This window comes from Poecilia reticulata, linkage group LG10, assembly GCF_000633615.1.
Source record: "Poecilia reticulata strain Guanapo linkage group LG10, Guppy_female_1.0+MT, whole genome shotgun sequence".
NCBI classification, from domain to species: Eukaryota; Metazoa; Chordata; class Actinopteri; order Cyprinodontiformes; family Poeciliidae; genus Poecilia; species Poecilia reticulata.
The window spans coordinates 10636663-10653366 of record NC_024340.1 but is presented as its reverse complement, the minus strand read 5'-3'; the positions used below and the strand labels follow the sequence as shown (position 1 = coordinate 10653366).

Sequence of the window (16704 nt, the reverse complement as noted above, 5' to 3'; positions counted from 1 at the left end):
CCCCCCCACACACGCGCACACACGCACGCACAAAAAAAACCCACAGAAGCACTGATCCAGGAGTTTAAGTTCAAAGATTGCAAAAAGTTTGTATGATAGGATTATTCTCTAATTTTGAGGACGAATGTTTCTTTGAATTTGGTGAACAATAAATTGACTGCTTAAAATTTTTTTTTCAAAAATTGGGAATTTTTAAGATCTATCCAACAGCAATCAGAAAATTATGATTACTGTCTTAAAACCGTCTCCAAGGTCTCCCTGTTGCGCTGTAATATCAGCTTTAATTTTTACATAATTTTTCTTTCAGTTTAATTTAAGAGTAGAGCCAAGTGAAAAACTCATAATGTGATGTCAATTCTGTTCTTTTCTAATATTTATTTGTAAAGATTGGTGAGTTTTATGTCTTTCTTTTTTTTTTTTTTAGCTGCAGTTAAATTGTCCTCTTTATCACTGAATAATTATGTGGAAAACTTGGACCAAGAGAACTAAGGGTGTGAATCTGGGGTTTTTTTCTCCCCCCAATGACATAAAACTCAGCTCTGTGGATTTCATTCTCCTCCACAAGCCATTTTTGTTTGCACAGGAAGTCTCAAAGAAACTAATTATTTGAGTGAGATAAAGGCTATTTCCACACCAGCAGCAAAACCTCACCGTGAACGCAGTTAACACAAGATAAATGAGCAATGAGGCATTATATAGCCCAATGCTTGCGTGCAATGGTGTTTTTTGTTGTTGGTTTTTTTGGGGGTGTTTTTTTGCCAGCTGCATGAAAACCAGACTTAGCTCCTGCTTGTGCACACAGGAATTTTTACTGTTCTTGCACTTCATTGCACTTTACACCAGCAGGGTTTCATTGTGAGTCCACTGCTACAAGAGCAGGCCTCCTAATGGATTTTTGCATCAGGTTTAGGAACGCTTGTGTTCTCATGCATATGATGGGTTGCTACATCTCCCGAAGGGATGTTAGGGGCTTTAAGGTGCAGTAGGTCCAGAGAAGCCAATGAAGGCTGGAATTACAAGACAGGGTAAACATTTCATATCGTTTTTTTTTTTTTTTTCTTGACAGAATCATAGACAACAGAGGGGATTAAACATTAATTTGTCTGCATGCGAACATATTCCCAAACTTACACAGCTCTGGTTTGCTACACTAGATCCATAAGGATCCTAAAAAAAATGCATAATTCCAACAAAGATCCATTTCCTCATATGAAATACAATTTAAAAATACTACAATAGCACATTTACAGCCAGTGTCATAACTGTTCATGCTCCAGTATTTTTCCTCTCCGTCTCCTCCTGCTGCTCCTTGCATAGGCATTATCCACCATGGTGCCTGCAGACCTCATCATCATCATCCCCTCATCAGGTCAGTCTACAACCCTCATCTCTGCTTGCCCACCCTCCGGCACGACACCCAGGCAGCAATACAGGAAACCTACAGAAACACAACGGCGCCTTTGCTTTTTTATGCTCTAATTCTGTCATCCAGAGTCATGCAGCGCCGCGCTGCTGAATCTGAAGCAGGACAATATTTGCAGCAAGTGCTTAAACTTGTCTATGCTTATCTCAGACGTCCTCTAACTCGACTCTCCTTTCTGCTAGAAACATTCGGAGAACAATTGCCTTTCCTCTGTTTTTTATTCAAAATAATTTCCTTCAACTTTTAACTTTTTTTTTTGTAAGATCTAGTTTCTCTTTGTTTGCATGAAGGTGAACTCAAAATGTAAAATGTTGATAACTACCTTTTCATGACTTTTATTACTTATTATTTGATTACAAAAATGAAATGACATTTATATACTAATCAGTCACCATATCAGTCAGCCTTATAAACAGGCATTAATTATACTAATCAAATTCTTGAATGGAGGAACGTCTTAATTTGTTTCCATGTTAGATCATGCTTTTTTTTTCATGCAGTAGTTTCTCACATTTCAATAGTTGTTCTAGGTCTACACTTTAGTCCAGATGTGTAAAAGCTCTACGTTTTTAGAATGTTTGAGAATCCAGCAGAAGAAGAATCTGCTATTAATTAAAAACGACCTTTCAGTTCATACTTTTGATTCTCTGTTAATTTTGCCTTTGAAAAAGTTTGTTGAACTCGATTTCTAGCCAAGTAAACCATGAGATATAAACACTTAGGACTGACATTCTAAAACTGCTTCAAAATTATTGGTTCATCGCTGGAATCTTCATACTGAATAGCAGCTGTCTTTATTAGTTTGTGTTCTCTTTGCATGTTTAATTGTTTCTTTTATATCAACCGCAAATTTGGTATTAAAATTGTAAACTAAATGAAATAAAATGCTTTTTAAATAGGAAAAAGTAGCTGATGGTTAATAGAAATGCACAAAAGATTTTTGGTCCGACCTTTTCTAGCTGATCTGCTCTGAAAAAAGTTAATCTGATTCTGATTTTTTTTTTTCATTTTAGTTTTTAACATTCAAAAGTCATTTCCTCTGCTGTGAGTGATGTTATTTGTATTATCAACAAAGGGAATCGAAAGCAGTCACCGCAGAGCAGTTTTAATCTTCATATAGAAACTTTTTATAGAATAGTTTGACTCTTTTAAACAACAAAAAAAAATAAATAAAATCTGACGTGTCAACATTTCTAAAACTTGAATGATACATAAAAGACAGATGTTACATGTGAGTGAAAACTCCAGCACCGCTTGAAATACCAAGAAACTAATGTTGTTTAACAGACCAACATATAAAATCTTGTTGTCTGCATTAGGGTCATTGCCAAAAAACTTTGATTATTTTGGCAAAGAAATAAATAAATAAGTAAATAAAAGGCTGAGGACCAATCAGCATTTTGAGGGATGTGTTACGTATCGAACTCTGCAGGGTGATGATGGTACAACTTTCCTTATCATGTTTCACTGACTCTTTAACTCTCTGTGAAACATCACAGGATCTGTCAAACTCCAACTAACCTCTGGAGCCGAAGCAGCAGCTCCCTACAAATAAACCCGTCACACGTCCATCTCTGTTCTGATTGGGCTCCGATCTGCATCCGGACCCAACCATTCCTCCTGCCCACATGCTGACTCTGACAAACAGAGTTACGGTCGCAGTGCAGGACCAACATACTGACTGGCATGAATGACTGCTTTCAAGAATCGTTTCAGTCTGCCAGTGGTTGTCCCAGCAGTAGATCATAAAGCTATGAATACCGTAAGCTATCCCTAGAGCATTGTAAGCTCTGCTATAGCCTCTCATGGAAAGTCCATTAACAGCAGCAGATCCTGGTTACCACACATGAAATATCTTCGGAAGGTCACGGTCTTGTGTGGATAAACAACAGGTGCGGAGCGCACGGCGTCCCGCGTTTGGCACGCACAACTTGTGACGAAGCAAACAGCATAACCTGGTGAGTCCAGAGGAGGCCGTGGAAAAACTCCCAGGAAGCCGAGAGGAGAATAACGACAAGGATAACTAGGAAGGACATGTTTGCGTGGACCTTGCAAAAAATACCGTCTAATTTATTCCATGCAAAGGGTTTCTTTCTATCAAGCTATTCCATTAAAATTCCTCCTTTTATCTTTTATGACTGGGTAAGAATGTGCCTCTTTATCTGGCTACATCTGTTGTAAGTTATGGTTTATTCCCAAAGTTCACTGCAATAATCCGTCTGATTTATTTCCATGTACGTTTTTTGTTTTCAGACAAAATACATAATCAAAGTCTCTCCCATGATGGGTTCTGTGTTTGGAGTGATTGCAGATGACCTGTTTATGAGAAGGGGTCATTATTTATTTTACAATTAATCCCAGCTCTTTTGATTGGCAGAACTTCTTTCATGAGAGTCTTTTGCATGTCAAAGTATTTGGACTTACACCAGAGAGAGAATTTCCCAACAGTATAATGCTGGGATTTAACTGAAATAATTACTCAAGCAACAAGGAGGTAAAAGTATAAATTTTTGAAAAAAGTAATAGAAAAACCCCCCTCAGAAATAAGAAGTAAAATAATAGAATTTTCCATATATGCTTGCTTGCACATGAAGCGTGGAGATGACATTTAAAACCTGCTTGGAAACAACCCGGTATGACATCTGACATATATTTAATTATGGATATACTTTTAGAAAGATCAGCACATGACACCGTCATAAATCTGACATAACACCTGTCATGAACATAAAGAAGTCTTTATGAATGTTGTCATGAAGTGTCATTCCGTAAATAGTGACCCTTTTAATGCACAATGTCTTTAAAATTTGCATTAAAAGTCAACTGAAAGCGCATTATTTAGCAAATAATGCCACTTTAATGCAAAGATGGCACTTTTAATTGACTTTTAATGCTAATTTTAAACAAATTTTGCATTAAAAGTGTCACTATTTACCAAATGTCACTTTTCGACAACATTCATAAAGACTTCTTTATGGTCATAACAGATGTTATGTCATATTTATGACAGTGTCATGTCAGTCTTATGCACACCCCTTCAAATAAAGTGTTACCGACTTTTTGAGACAAAAAAAAACATCAGAAAAAAAGAAATACAATCTCTTAAACAGCCAAATCCCTTAAGGAAGGATTTTATTGGCTCTCCAAATTAAATCAGAAAAAAACACATGACAATTTTGCATCAGGAAAAACATCTTTCTCTATGTGGTGCTGCGAAAACAATGAGGTTCTAGCTAAATTTCAAGGGAAATTAAACATCACTGTGCTTTTAGTAACATAAATAACCAGAACTGGCGGCTTTATTGGACTATTGAAACAAAGAGAGCCAAACTGATTTCATGTGAGTGAGAGCAATCAACAGAGTAGTAAATGCCTAATCCACCCAAGAAAGACTGCATTAAAGCTGAAATGTAACAGAAACAAAGTAAAGTATAGGCATCTGAAGCTGATAGACAGAAAACAAAAGGAGATTTTATTTGAAAAAATAAATAACAGGCTGTGAAACACAAAGCCGTGTGTCGCACAGCTGCAGGTCAGGGACTACATTTCCAACATCTCATTTCCCTTTCTTTTGTGCGAGCTGCATGTCGACATTCAGTCGCTCCGCGCTGCTTCTCTTGCAGGTCAAAATCGACCCTGCCACTCATGATGAATGGAGGTGAATGAGGCGTGATGCATTTAAGTTATAAACCCCAAATAAACACGGAAAGCGATGTTAAATGCTGAAAGCCGTGTCTCCTTGGTTGAAAGTGTGCATCATCGTTGAGAACAAAATGGGCAGAAACAGAAAATTATTTTTCGGATTGTTCCTGTTTGTTCATCCAGCAACATGGCTGACGAATGATATGATTCACCGTGACAGCCCTTCCTGTCTCCAGAGCCTGTGATGTTCTGGGCGTTTTTTTGTTGTTTTTTTTGCCATTACTAACACACAAGTGAAATTGCTTCACAAAGCAAAATGATTATTTTGAACACACCCCAATGAATTGTTCCTCCTGCGTTTGGTTGGCCCCTTTAAAGAGTCTTTTCGAATTAAGTGTGTTTTGGGCAACCTGCTGAGCGTCGGATCACGGAGCGTGAAGCCAACTGGAGCAGAAAGGGTCACTCTGAGAGGCTCTGCTTGGGAGACATCAGCCCTGAAACGCAGCCGGCGCACCGACACGAAGCGCACAGCTTGCATGGAACAGATTAAATGACTTCACTTCTGAGGCTCAGCAAGAAAGGACTCGTTATTCGTGTGGAGCAAGAGCACTAGCATGTTCTCTGATGAGGATGATCTAATGTTAATCTTTTATCATTCAGTTCTAGTTTGTGTCACATTTTCAGAATATTTCTCATATATGTATATTTGTTTCCATTGCTTCAATATGTAATTTTTGTTAAGCAGCTACAGTGCTGCTCATCAATCTGTTAAAAGTTATGAAGTCATTTCCAAGTAAGTCTGAGTTTTGTTCGCCAATTGGGCCAGAAAGCTAAACTCCTCCAAGGTCACACACCAGACAACTTCACTGGTGCTTGGAAGATTAAATGGTAAGAGACAACAGTGATTGGAAAGGTATTTTTAATCTAACTCGGACTGAATGTGTAGGGTTGTTGTCAGACTGGAAACCAAATCTGCACCAGTGCATTGACAAGACTGGAGTATGTAACTTTTATTTAAAAAAAAAAAAAAAAACCTGGGACCTGACACAATGGGAAAATGTTCAAGAGATGGAGAAACGTCTGTAAATACTGCATATCTCTGGCTGAGAAGATCCTTAGATACAAAGATAAAATTTGACGTCCTTTGAATTTAAAATGGAGAAAAAATATATATCAAGTTATGGCATGTTTGGAAAGTCAGTCAGGAGCCCCCACCTAATAATAAAACCAACAAAAAAACAAACTCTCTAGTCTAAAAATAACAGCATCCCAGCTTGCTTTTTAAATTTGCATATGAACTAACCGCAAGACCCCTGAAACAAACTCCTTTGGACAGCAGGGGAAAAAAGTGGAGACATTTTTCCTATATTGCCCAGAGTCATGTCTGAGGAAAAATAAACACACTTCACCAGCATAAACATCTTATCCTAAAAGTCAGAGTTGTGGAAGGATGATGATTTGGCTTATTTTTAGCCCAGAAACCTTGGCTCTTGGGATTTACGTGTCATTTGTGTTTTCCTGCATGCAAGGACAACAAACATGTTCAATTGCTAAATTAAAGTGGAGCTAACTATGTAAGTTGTTATACTTTATCGAGTTATACTCTATTAAATTTCTAGGAAGCTGGAGTCTGCGAAGCTCTCCGTTAAAAAAATGGCAAAAATATCTCAGTTTTATTCTGGATAAGATAATTTTTGTAAGATATTAATAAATACGGTTTTCAAATGAATTATATTAAATTTAATTCAATTCATTTATATAGCTCCAACTTACAAAAAAAGTTATTTTAATTTAATCACACATAAATTCCATTTGATCCTATCAAACAGTGCAATAACAACATCAGGTTTTTTTCTGACCAGAGTAGCTTCATCCACGTATTTGTTCTTTTACTTTTAAGTAGTTTCATGTGACCTTGATTGTATGTTCATAGTTCTGTGTATACTTTGAATTTTCTACAGACATTTTACAAAATACTAAATTCATATCAAATTAAAAGCAATAAATTGATATGATATCAGACAGTGATATCAGACAAATATTACTGTCTGATATTTTTGCATACATTTTGCCCATTTGGTGAAAGATCAAAGTCTGTAAACAAATTCAGGTCCAGCTTTTTATTTCAAGATGATGAACGTTGTTGCGTGTCTTTCAATTGTAAGAAGAATGAAAAGCCTTATTCTCCAGATTCTAGATATAAAGTATACAGGAAGTTTCCTGGTGAAATTTAAAAGAAAATGTCAGAACATATTAGCTGCACTCTTCTTATTCTAGGAACTGTGCCATACCGTAGGCCAGAATCATAAATTTGCGCTCATTCACAGATTTTATGTCTTCATAAGGAGAGTCTGACATCGCGAGACTTGTTGACGACAAAATCTAAGCGACGTCACGGTCTCGTGACTTATTCCGGAAGAAGGGGATTCATAACAACACGAACGAGAGTAAAACACCAAGGAAAGGCTTAAATTCTCCCCCGTTTCCACCCTTTTCTCTCCTCTCATCGACGCAGAGATGGACGGCTCAGTCCGAGCATCGTCAGACTCGTCTGCTGGACCTCCACCGTATTTTAGAGGGTGAGGAAGCAGCCTGAACAGACAGGCAGCAGGGGGGATGTGCGTAGCCGAGCTCCCTGTTAGATATGTCGTAAATCCTGCACCGCATTGTTATCCATGGCCGAAGGACAAAGCCACATCAATAGCAGCGGTGTTAAATCTAACAGTAGCTCGGCTGTGTTCGCTTCTGTTGGATAATGTGAACTTTTGCCCCTGCAGAAATGAAGGCTCCTTGGTCTCTGCCCTGAAGACTCTGCTGTTCTTCACGATCCTCATGGTGACGCTGCCCATTGGATTGTATTTCGCAACCAAGGCTTACATCTTTGAGGGTAAAATTCATTAGTTTGTCACCACTTTTTCTGTGTTCAGTTTGTGTATTATTCAGCAATTTGGATAGAAACGACGAGACTTCTGCAGACTGTCTTTTTGCATGTTATTTGATGGCTTTTTGGGGTAGGCCCTTTCCATGAATCCACACACAGTATTACTGTGTTACTTTAATGCATATAAAAGTAACTTCTATGATGCAGCAGTGGCGTAATCTAGATGAAATAAGACACAATAGACAGTAAGTACTGCTAATAAATAGCTTGAATCTTCAGATATTTATATTTAAGTATATTTGACATTTTTGGAAATGTTGCGTGAACCATTTTCTACGCTCTTATATCTTTTAATACCCAGGCAGCTTCAGTTTATACCAACTGTTTTCATACACTGAATAAAAAGGCATAGTTTTTTCTCACTGCCTGATATTCCACCAGATTAAATCTTTCTTGTTTTAGGTCAGTTATGATCATCAAAATGATCTCTATTTGCTAAGTGTCAGCACAATTGGAGCGCAACTTTTTGTTGCTTTCTCAACAATCTGAACTTTATATACTATACTTTTAAATAAGCCAGAAAAGCCCAGGTAATGAAGCCATTGCACTTTAAGCTTTTGACTGAACAACATTTTGAGTTTAAGAGAAATACATCTCTGGATATATTTTAGAATAGAATAAGAATGTGCTTTATTGTCCCACAGTAGGAAAATTCAGCAACTATTAGCAGCAAGTTAAGAACAAGAGACTGTGCAATGGTGGTAACACCTTAAACGTACTTCATCATTATGTGGCGTCATGGATGAAAATCAAACCAACACCGACAAGATAATTGCGGACCACCACAAGCCTGGTTTATCCTTGGATACAATTGTTTTAAATGCCTGAAGATGTCACATTAATGTTTTTAAACAATTACATATAGATACAAACACATTCAGGCCATTCAGGGTGTGATGGATTCTCCGTCCGTCATCTAAACATGCTTGTCCTCGTGGGGTCGCCAGGGGTTCTGCTGCCTACCTCCAGCAGATGTGGTCATTAGTGTGTGACCGAAACAGCCTGCGGATCCGACTCAGTTCTACCCGTTTTGTCAGGATTGATGTGCCAAAATTTCAGCAAACCAAGCCAGTGAAAGGACGCCCGCAATGTTTGACCTGCACTGAACAGCTAAAAAGAGGATGCAAACTTTTACTTTAAGGCAGGGGTGTCAAACTCCAGTCCTCGAGGGCCGGTGTCCTGCAACTTTTAGAAGTGCCTCTGCTGCACCACACCTGAATAGAATAATTAAGTCATTAGCAAGGCTCTGGAGAACTGAGGAGGTAATTAAGCCATTTGATTCAGGTGTTTTGTACCTGTGGCACATCTAAAAACTGCAGGACAGCGGCCCTTCAGGACTGGAGTTTGACACCCATGCTTTAAGGAAAGCAGAAATAAAAACAAACGTATAATTCACCAAATATAAATGCTTTTGATCATTCTAACAAACAGGATTTAATGTCAGTGAGAACAAAAAGGTTCCCTTTTTCTACAGTGAATGTAAATGTCTGGTTTCAACTGTTATGCACCCTAATATATTAATTTATTAAGCATTTTGGAATTGCAGAATAACAGCATAAATGCAGGTAGTGACACCTAAAACAGCAATGAGGTAAATAAAATGAATGAGAGCAAGCAATAAAAACTAAAAGAATCTGAGTTTGGTATCCATCTAAGTCCCTAAGAAGGGACTTCAGCACAAAAAAAAGAAAAGAAAGTGCTCCCTGAGTCTGCATCACTTTTCATTTTCCACACATAAGGGCTTTAAACAGGGCTATGCTCATTTAAAATAAAATTTGACTGTAGAAATGACATATACAGTAGAACCCTATGTTTCTCACTTCTTTTCTTTTTGACATCTGCTAATGAAGATCAATTGACTTTTCTCTGAATGAGGTTTTTCTAAACCTCAGAAAACCATTTGAAGTTCCAGATTTAAGGCTAAAGTCAGAATAACTTTGGGGGGAATTTTGAAACTGATCCAAACACCAGGGCAGAGCTGCAGGACATTAAGAGTGTTCAAACATGTTGCTGAGAGGGATTTCTGAACAGACTTTTCTAATTTGCAAGAAACAATAAAAATTCTTATTGAACAAACAAGATTATACAGATGTTTTCTTTTATTTACCCACTTCAATCTGTTGTTTCGCACTAATCTCCATGCTGAAGTTTCCTGTTCAGGAATTTTGAAGAAAGAAAACCATGACATTTTTAGACTTTTGGCCATAACTTTTTAACATGTTATGCATGTATGCATTCTTTGTAATGAACTAAGATCACCAAGACATTTTTAGCATTAATCCACCGTCTCCTCCTCTCAGGTTCGATGAAGATGTCGAGCTCCGACAGCTACTTCTATGCAGCCATCGTAGCCGTGCTCGCCGTGCACGTGGTCTTGGCTCTGTTTGTTTACGTCGCCTGGAACGAAGGCTCGCCTAAAAGCAAGGGCAAACATGATTAAGGCGTACCCTTATCAACTTCTGAGGCCGCTGGAGATGGTCAGACTGCAGGCAGGGATCCACAGTCCTGTCTCCCGCGGGCATCAACAGTCACTGCTGCACCGTCTAACAACCAGACAAGTCGTCAGGGGGAATCTGGCTTGGCTCAGGCTTTGACCCCAGGGTTATAAGCAGGAAGTAGTGTATTTTCCTTGACGCAGGGGTGGAAAGACCGCAGGGTGCAATTTTGTTGCCAGGCCCCAGCAGGCATAATTTTGTCCCCCCCTCTCTTCCCTCTCACACAAAATGATTCTTTTTGTTGACTGAGAACAGTTTTTGAAACAATTTGTCCTCAGATGCCTTTTGATTTTGGGCTCTTGAGTCTCTCCACATAAAGTGTTTATGTCAGAATTCATCTGCACAGCATGTTTTTGTTTTTATTTAATTTGAGTTTGATCAATTTTTAATCAAGAAAACAACTGATTACTCTGTCCTGAATTTTCAGTCCTTGTCCGAATACATCAACATTTTCCTTCTGTATTTTGGAACAAAGTTATCCTGGTGTCTCATTTGTTAAAATCACCTCATCTCTCCGTTTCCTTCCGTCGCTCATTTGAAAGTGTTTGTCCGCTGTAGTGAGGTGATGTTGTAAAACATGCATTAGAAATTGTTGCTTTTTACTTAAACGAGTCCTGGAGATGTTACGTAATGTTGGTGTAATACTAGTAGGGTTTGTTGAATTGCTCAAATAAAGTTTGAAGCTTTTACTGTTTGCATGTTTTCTTATTCTATGTCATTAAATTTCACTAACATTTGAGATTTTGTATTGAAATTATTTGGTATGTTTTCTTATTATTATTCCCATGGGAATCTGCAACGCTCAGTTAAAGGGACAGTAATTCATATCTTACCTACCTCTTAAGGCATCTTCTTTGGGCTACAGGTGTAATTATTCCTTTTCCAGGTCATAAATTATTTGCTGCCACCTAGACCTCACTGCAGCTCAGTTACCGGCCTCTTTAATAGGCACTCTCTGCTAATACCAGGCTGAAAGTACCACTAATACTTTCAGACCTTTATATCTCTTTTCTTTATGGCATTGATTCAACAAGTTGTCAGAAACCTTCCTCTATTTTTTGCTTTACTAGTTTATTGATAGCTCAAGAGTTGTTGCAGATTTATTCACAGGACGTCCGTGATAGGTTTCTTATTTGTATACCTTATTTGAGCCATAGGAACCTATACACCTGTAGGCAGGTTTATATTGCTGATAGAAACAGGAAAAGTGATTATGATCAAAGTAACTACCTAAAGAAAAAAAAGACATTAAATAGCAAGACAAGATTCACATGAATTGCTGTAATATTTTGCGTTTCACACCATTTTACTTTATTTTGACTCCTGGAATGTCCTGTTTTCAAATCATGTTTCACACAGGAAGGTCACTGGAGGCGCACCCCGTCCAACCGCTGCTTCCTGTGAACATTTGTATTCACTTGTGTTAAAATATAAGAGCCTTGTTAAAAAAAAAAAAAGAAAAAGGAACCAGTTTGTGGTTAAATAAAAAAAAAAACCACACAAACCATGTCTATGGATTCACAAAAACCCTTCTATCTTTTAAAGGATCTGCTGATTAAAATCTTGGGTGAACTTTTTTTAGGTCTGCGCGTGATGAACAAGCTGTACCACCTCAAGAGGCATCGACTTTCTTCTCCCAGCATCTGTTTGTGCAAGCCTGAAAAAGCAACCGCACAAATATCAGTCCTGTGTTTGTGAGATTTGACTTTCTGACACTGGCTTTCTGACAGTGATTATCCCACAAGCATATTCAACTGCCACAACATTAACAAACACGCCAGGCAGTAATCTAGTGCTGCATAAAAATAACTTTTATTCACGCCCAAAATGGATTAGGTCAAAAGAAAAATGAGGAGGGGGAAAAAAATTCTAATAATTCGGAATTAAAAAGTACATTTAACTTTCACACAAAATTCCATCCATCCATTTTCTGTACACTCTTGTCCCTCATTGGGGTCAGGAGGGTTACTGGTGCCTATCTCCAGCTATCGTTCCAGGTGATAGGCGGGGGTCACCCTGGACAGGTTGCAGGGCAATACAGAGACACACAGGACAAACAGCCATGCACACACACCTAGGGAGAATTTAGACAGACCAATTAACCTGACAGTCATGTTCTTGGACGGTGGGAAGAAACTGGAGTAAAGGTGCATGCGTAGGGAGAACATGCAAACTCCATGCAGAAAGACCGGGGCCAGGAATCGAACCCAGAACCGTCATGCTGCAAGCCAACAGCTCTATCAACTGCACCACTGTGCAGCCTCACACAAAATTATCCCAGTTTTTCTGGCCTGCAGAAAAACTGCAGTGGAATGAATCAATTGAGTCGAGATAACAACATAATCTTTCAAGAGTCCATGAGATGCTTTATTAAGTTGAGCAGAGGGTTGGAGTTGTCACATGGTGGCAGCAAATGGTCAGCCTGTTCCTGTATCCCCATAAGGAGGCCGAGAGGAGCGCAGACAAATCTGATGCCATAATGACATTTTCTGCATCGGAAACCATGACAGCAGATGACTTCAGTTCATTTCCCCCACTCTCCTCGTCTTTGGAGCCCCTCTACTTTCCTCTTGCGCCGTTTTTTAATAGACTTTACTTTGTACGTCCACATCAACATTAAAAACGCTCAAAAAATGTGTACAATACCATGTTTAAAGTTTTTAAGACATTTACTGAACAAAAGCTACAAATATTATGTTCTAAATTTCAAGTTTTGATAGAGACACAATACCTGGCCTGATGCAGTGACTCAATCAGCCTCACTTAGTCTTTTACAAAAATGTTTCAAAAAACAGCCCAACATAAACTTATATAAAAACTGTATTACAAACAGTCAATGGCAGAAAACAATATTACACAGAAAACTTTGTAAAATGGTCAAACTGCAGAAAAACAAAAAGGAAATTAATACTTTGTAATACAAAAAAGAAAAAGCAACATCCTGGAAGGACAGCAACATTAGAGGATTTACTTGCAGGTTCCCACGTATCATCCCAGATTTGTCCGCTAGAAAAGAAGAACAATAAAATCAGAATGTGGATTTTTTAAGCTATAAGATTCACAAATCTCTTTCTAAGACGTATACCTGACTTTAAAAACGAGGTTATGTAGCCAAAGTATTTTCCACCCAAATGCCAGCTAGTACTTGTCTTGTCCCAAAGATACAATATTATCTTGACTTAGATTATATTGATAAACTGACTGCACAGTCATTTTTACCACTACACAAACAATGAAATATTCTCATAGTGCTTCAGTTTCTTAGAAAAGTCTAAAAATCAAAACAGAAAAAAGTGAGTTTCAGATTTAATTTCCACCTTATATGAATTATAAAAGGCACAGAGTTAAATATTTTCTAGAAACATAGTGCCTTTTCATAATACAATCAAGTAACTGTAACAACCTTCAGTTGTTATAAAAAGTGTTGTACATATCAAACATGACTTGAAATGTCACTTTGCCATTTACACACTTTAAATTGTGGACCTCAGGAAGAGTAGCCACGTTTAAGGCAATGGCTACTGGAGATACAAATAAACCCCCTTTAAAATGGGTCTCTGTCTCTTTAAGAAGCGCCTGCTCTTCTGACACTCTGCCTTCAGAATGTCACCTCAACATCACTCCTCCATTAAGTATTTACAGCCATTCTTAGTAGCCTTGGACTGAGAAGCAATCCCTAACATGAGCTCAGCAGACGGGGTATTCCACTAGGCGTTTGCTAATTGCTGCTGCCACTAGTCTTAAGGGGTTGCATCGGGGAGGTACGAGGGAGGTATGCTTTGTCAGGCGTTATCTCAGCTAGAGTCAGAAAAGCCACAAAAAGTTTGATAACATTATAACATGATATATAACTAATGAACAAGTTGATTTTCCATTTTGTTTCCCTGAAATAGCAAAATATTTCTAAGTGGAACAACAACAAAAAAAAAAACACTTCTCACCAAGCAGAGCATGGCAACCAATAAATTTTTACTTCATCTTTTTCCTAGATAAAACATAAAACAAATGAGAAATTAATTAATTAAAGCAATCATCAGAAAGCAAATCCATAAAGTTTCTAAAATGCTTAAGCGTTGAAGCAGTTTTCACACATTATTGAAGAACAATAAGTGTTGAATCATAGGCTATCTTTGAAAAGTCCAAATAATCCCCAAATCAACATTACTTTGCTGATAAACGGTCTAATTATATTTGGAGTTCTATTTCTGTTTCTGTGCAAATGCTGACTTTTTGTGTGAATTTGTTTCGCCCAAAGATGTTGTGACTTATGTGGTATAAGTACTACTGATTCCTGTTGTAATGCCCCTTTTTATCCTCATAAAAAATAAAGATAAATAGAAAAGAAGAAAAGTAGTCTGGTAGGTCAGTAATAAAAACAGGAACACCTTCTGTCTACTACATTTCCGCCAACCTAAATAACAAGAAAAGGGAAAAAAAAACAATTCTAAAAACAAAATAAGAAATAAAGTCAAAGCGTGTACACTAGAAAACTGAAAACTTGTGTGGTGACTTTCATATTTTATAATCCTTCTAAACTTTACTCTTCTTTACATGGATTTACACGTTTTCTCAAATTAGGTCAGAGGTTGATATTAATTTTAACCACTTTACAATGGCCACAGAAATGGAAACTAAGCCCAAAACAAGTTTTCCTTGCTTATAAATGGTCTATATAGGTTTTCTGTTTCTGAGAATTTTGACATTTTAGTGCTGGACTCCTTAAGTCTTTAGTTAAGTTTTCTTCTGGGTTCGATTCCGGGCCTGGGATCTTTCTGTATGGAGTTTGCATGTTCTCCCTGTGCATGGTAGGTTTTCTCCGGGTACTCCTGCTTCCTCCCATTGTCCAAAAACATGACTGTCAGGTTAATTGGTCTCTCCAAATTTTCGCTAAATGTGAGTGTGTGTGTGTGCATGGTTATGTGTCCTGTCTGTCTCTGTGTTGCCCTGCGACAGACTGGCAACCTGTCCTAGGTGTACCCCGCCTCTCGCCCCAAATGTCCACTGGAGATAGGCACCAGCAGCCCTCCTGACCCCACTAGGGACAAGGGTGTAAGAAAATGTGTACCCTGACTTAAGGAGATGGCTTGGGCAGCAGATGACATGATTGCAGGTGTTGCTGATCTATGGGGGGAGACAGATGACGGAGTGGGAAGAGAGGAAGCTGGAGAGGTGCTTCTGGGTCTTTTCTTCTTCTGAAAAGACTGGGAGGATGGGACAACAGGATGAGAAACAGGAACAAGATCAAGCACTATCACAGTCTCTTCCTGGATCTCGGGTATCATCATTGGATACCCCAGGCTGCTCCTCAGCTTTGGTCTCTGTCTGTTCACAGATCAGGTTCTCAGCTCTTTATTTCTCTTCATGTGGCTTGCAATTGCAATAAATAACATAAACAGGAGGAAAGAACTTTTCCTGTGCTGATGCAAGTTTGTTTTTAATTTAAGTAAAGGACCTAGCTGCAATCGGTGTATTCAGACGGGGTTCATAAACAAAACTTTAAAGATCATCACAGCCTAGGGGCACTGATGTTTTTAGCAACCCTCCAATTTTACAAAGCGACATAAACAAGCATGACTATAAATACTATTATGTGACTCTATCATGGCTAATTGAATATATAAACCACAGGTACAGTGTACAGCAGTGTTTCTCAACCTTATTCGGGCCAGTGCCACCTGTCCATTATCCAGGTCCCTCACCGCCCCATCAAAGAATTTGTAGGCTACTTTGCACTAAATATTATTTTATTGTTAACATTACTATCATTATTGTTGTTGTTTTGATTTTTATGGTTGTTTCTGTATTTATCATCAAACATAATTTCCCAGAAAAAAGCCATGTGAAAAGAAATTATTTAGGCCTCATGAATCATTTGCTGTTTTACTTTTTTAATAAATATTTCTTGATTCATATCAATTGTTGAATGATGGTGAGAAGAATCAACATAAAGACCAGCCAAAGCAATAAATCAAGTTCATGATCTGTCAAAAACATATACATTTGTCTGTATTTTTTAACAAAAGCTGCAAATCTCAYAGTTKTTTGTGATGTTTCTTCATAGCTGCAGGAAGMACTTCATGAAACATACAGTTTATGTTYGTATAATAAATAACATAATTATTTATTCTTTTAAAAAMCTAACARATTGCTTATAACAGACCTGGGTTAAATTGTATCTGCTGAATGGTTTTATTAATCTCTCT

The 16704-nt window shown here is 38.0% G+C and overlaps 1 protein-coding gene across 1 annotated transcript; it reads left to right on the top strand.

The window, feature by feature from the left end:
- The first annotated feature begins 7457 nt into the window (after nt 1-7457).
- vma21 (vacuolar ATPase assembly factor VMA21) lies at nt 7458-11240 on the top strand. The gene is made up of 3 exons (XM_008419911.2): nt 7458-7644; nt 7843-7952; nt 10307-11240. Exons 1-3 carry the CDS (start codon nt 7583-7585, stop codon nt 10444-10446), a joined length of 312 nt encoding a protein of 103 aa, XP_008418133.1. The 5' UTR covers nt 7458-7582; the 3' UTR covers nt 10447-11240.
- Nucleotides 11241-16704: the final 5464 nt, after the last annotated feature.

Excerpts from the sequence above, each read along its gene's own strand:
- vma21 (XM_008419911.2), top strand. The coding sequence starts at position 7,583 with ATGGACGGCTCAGTCCGAGCATCGTCAGACTCGTCTGCTGGACCTCCA. Across the intron at positions 7,645-7,842 it reads CCTCCACCGTATTTTAGAGG|AAATGAAGGCTCCTTGGTCT; the intron begins GTGAGGAAGCAG and ends TTGCCCCTGCAG. Across the intron at positions 7,953-10,306 it reads CAAGGCTTACATCTTTGAGG|GTTCGATGAAGATGTCGAGC; the intron begins GTAAAATTCATT and ends TCCTCCTCTCAG.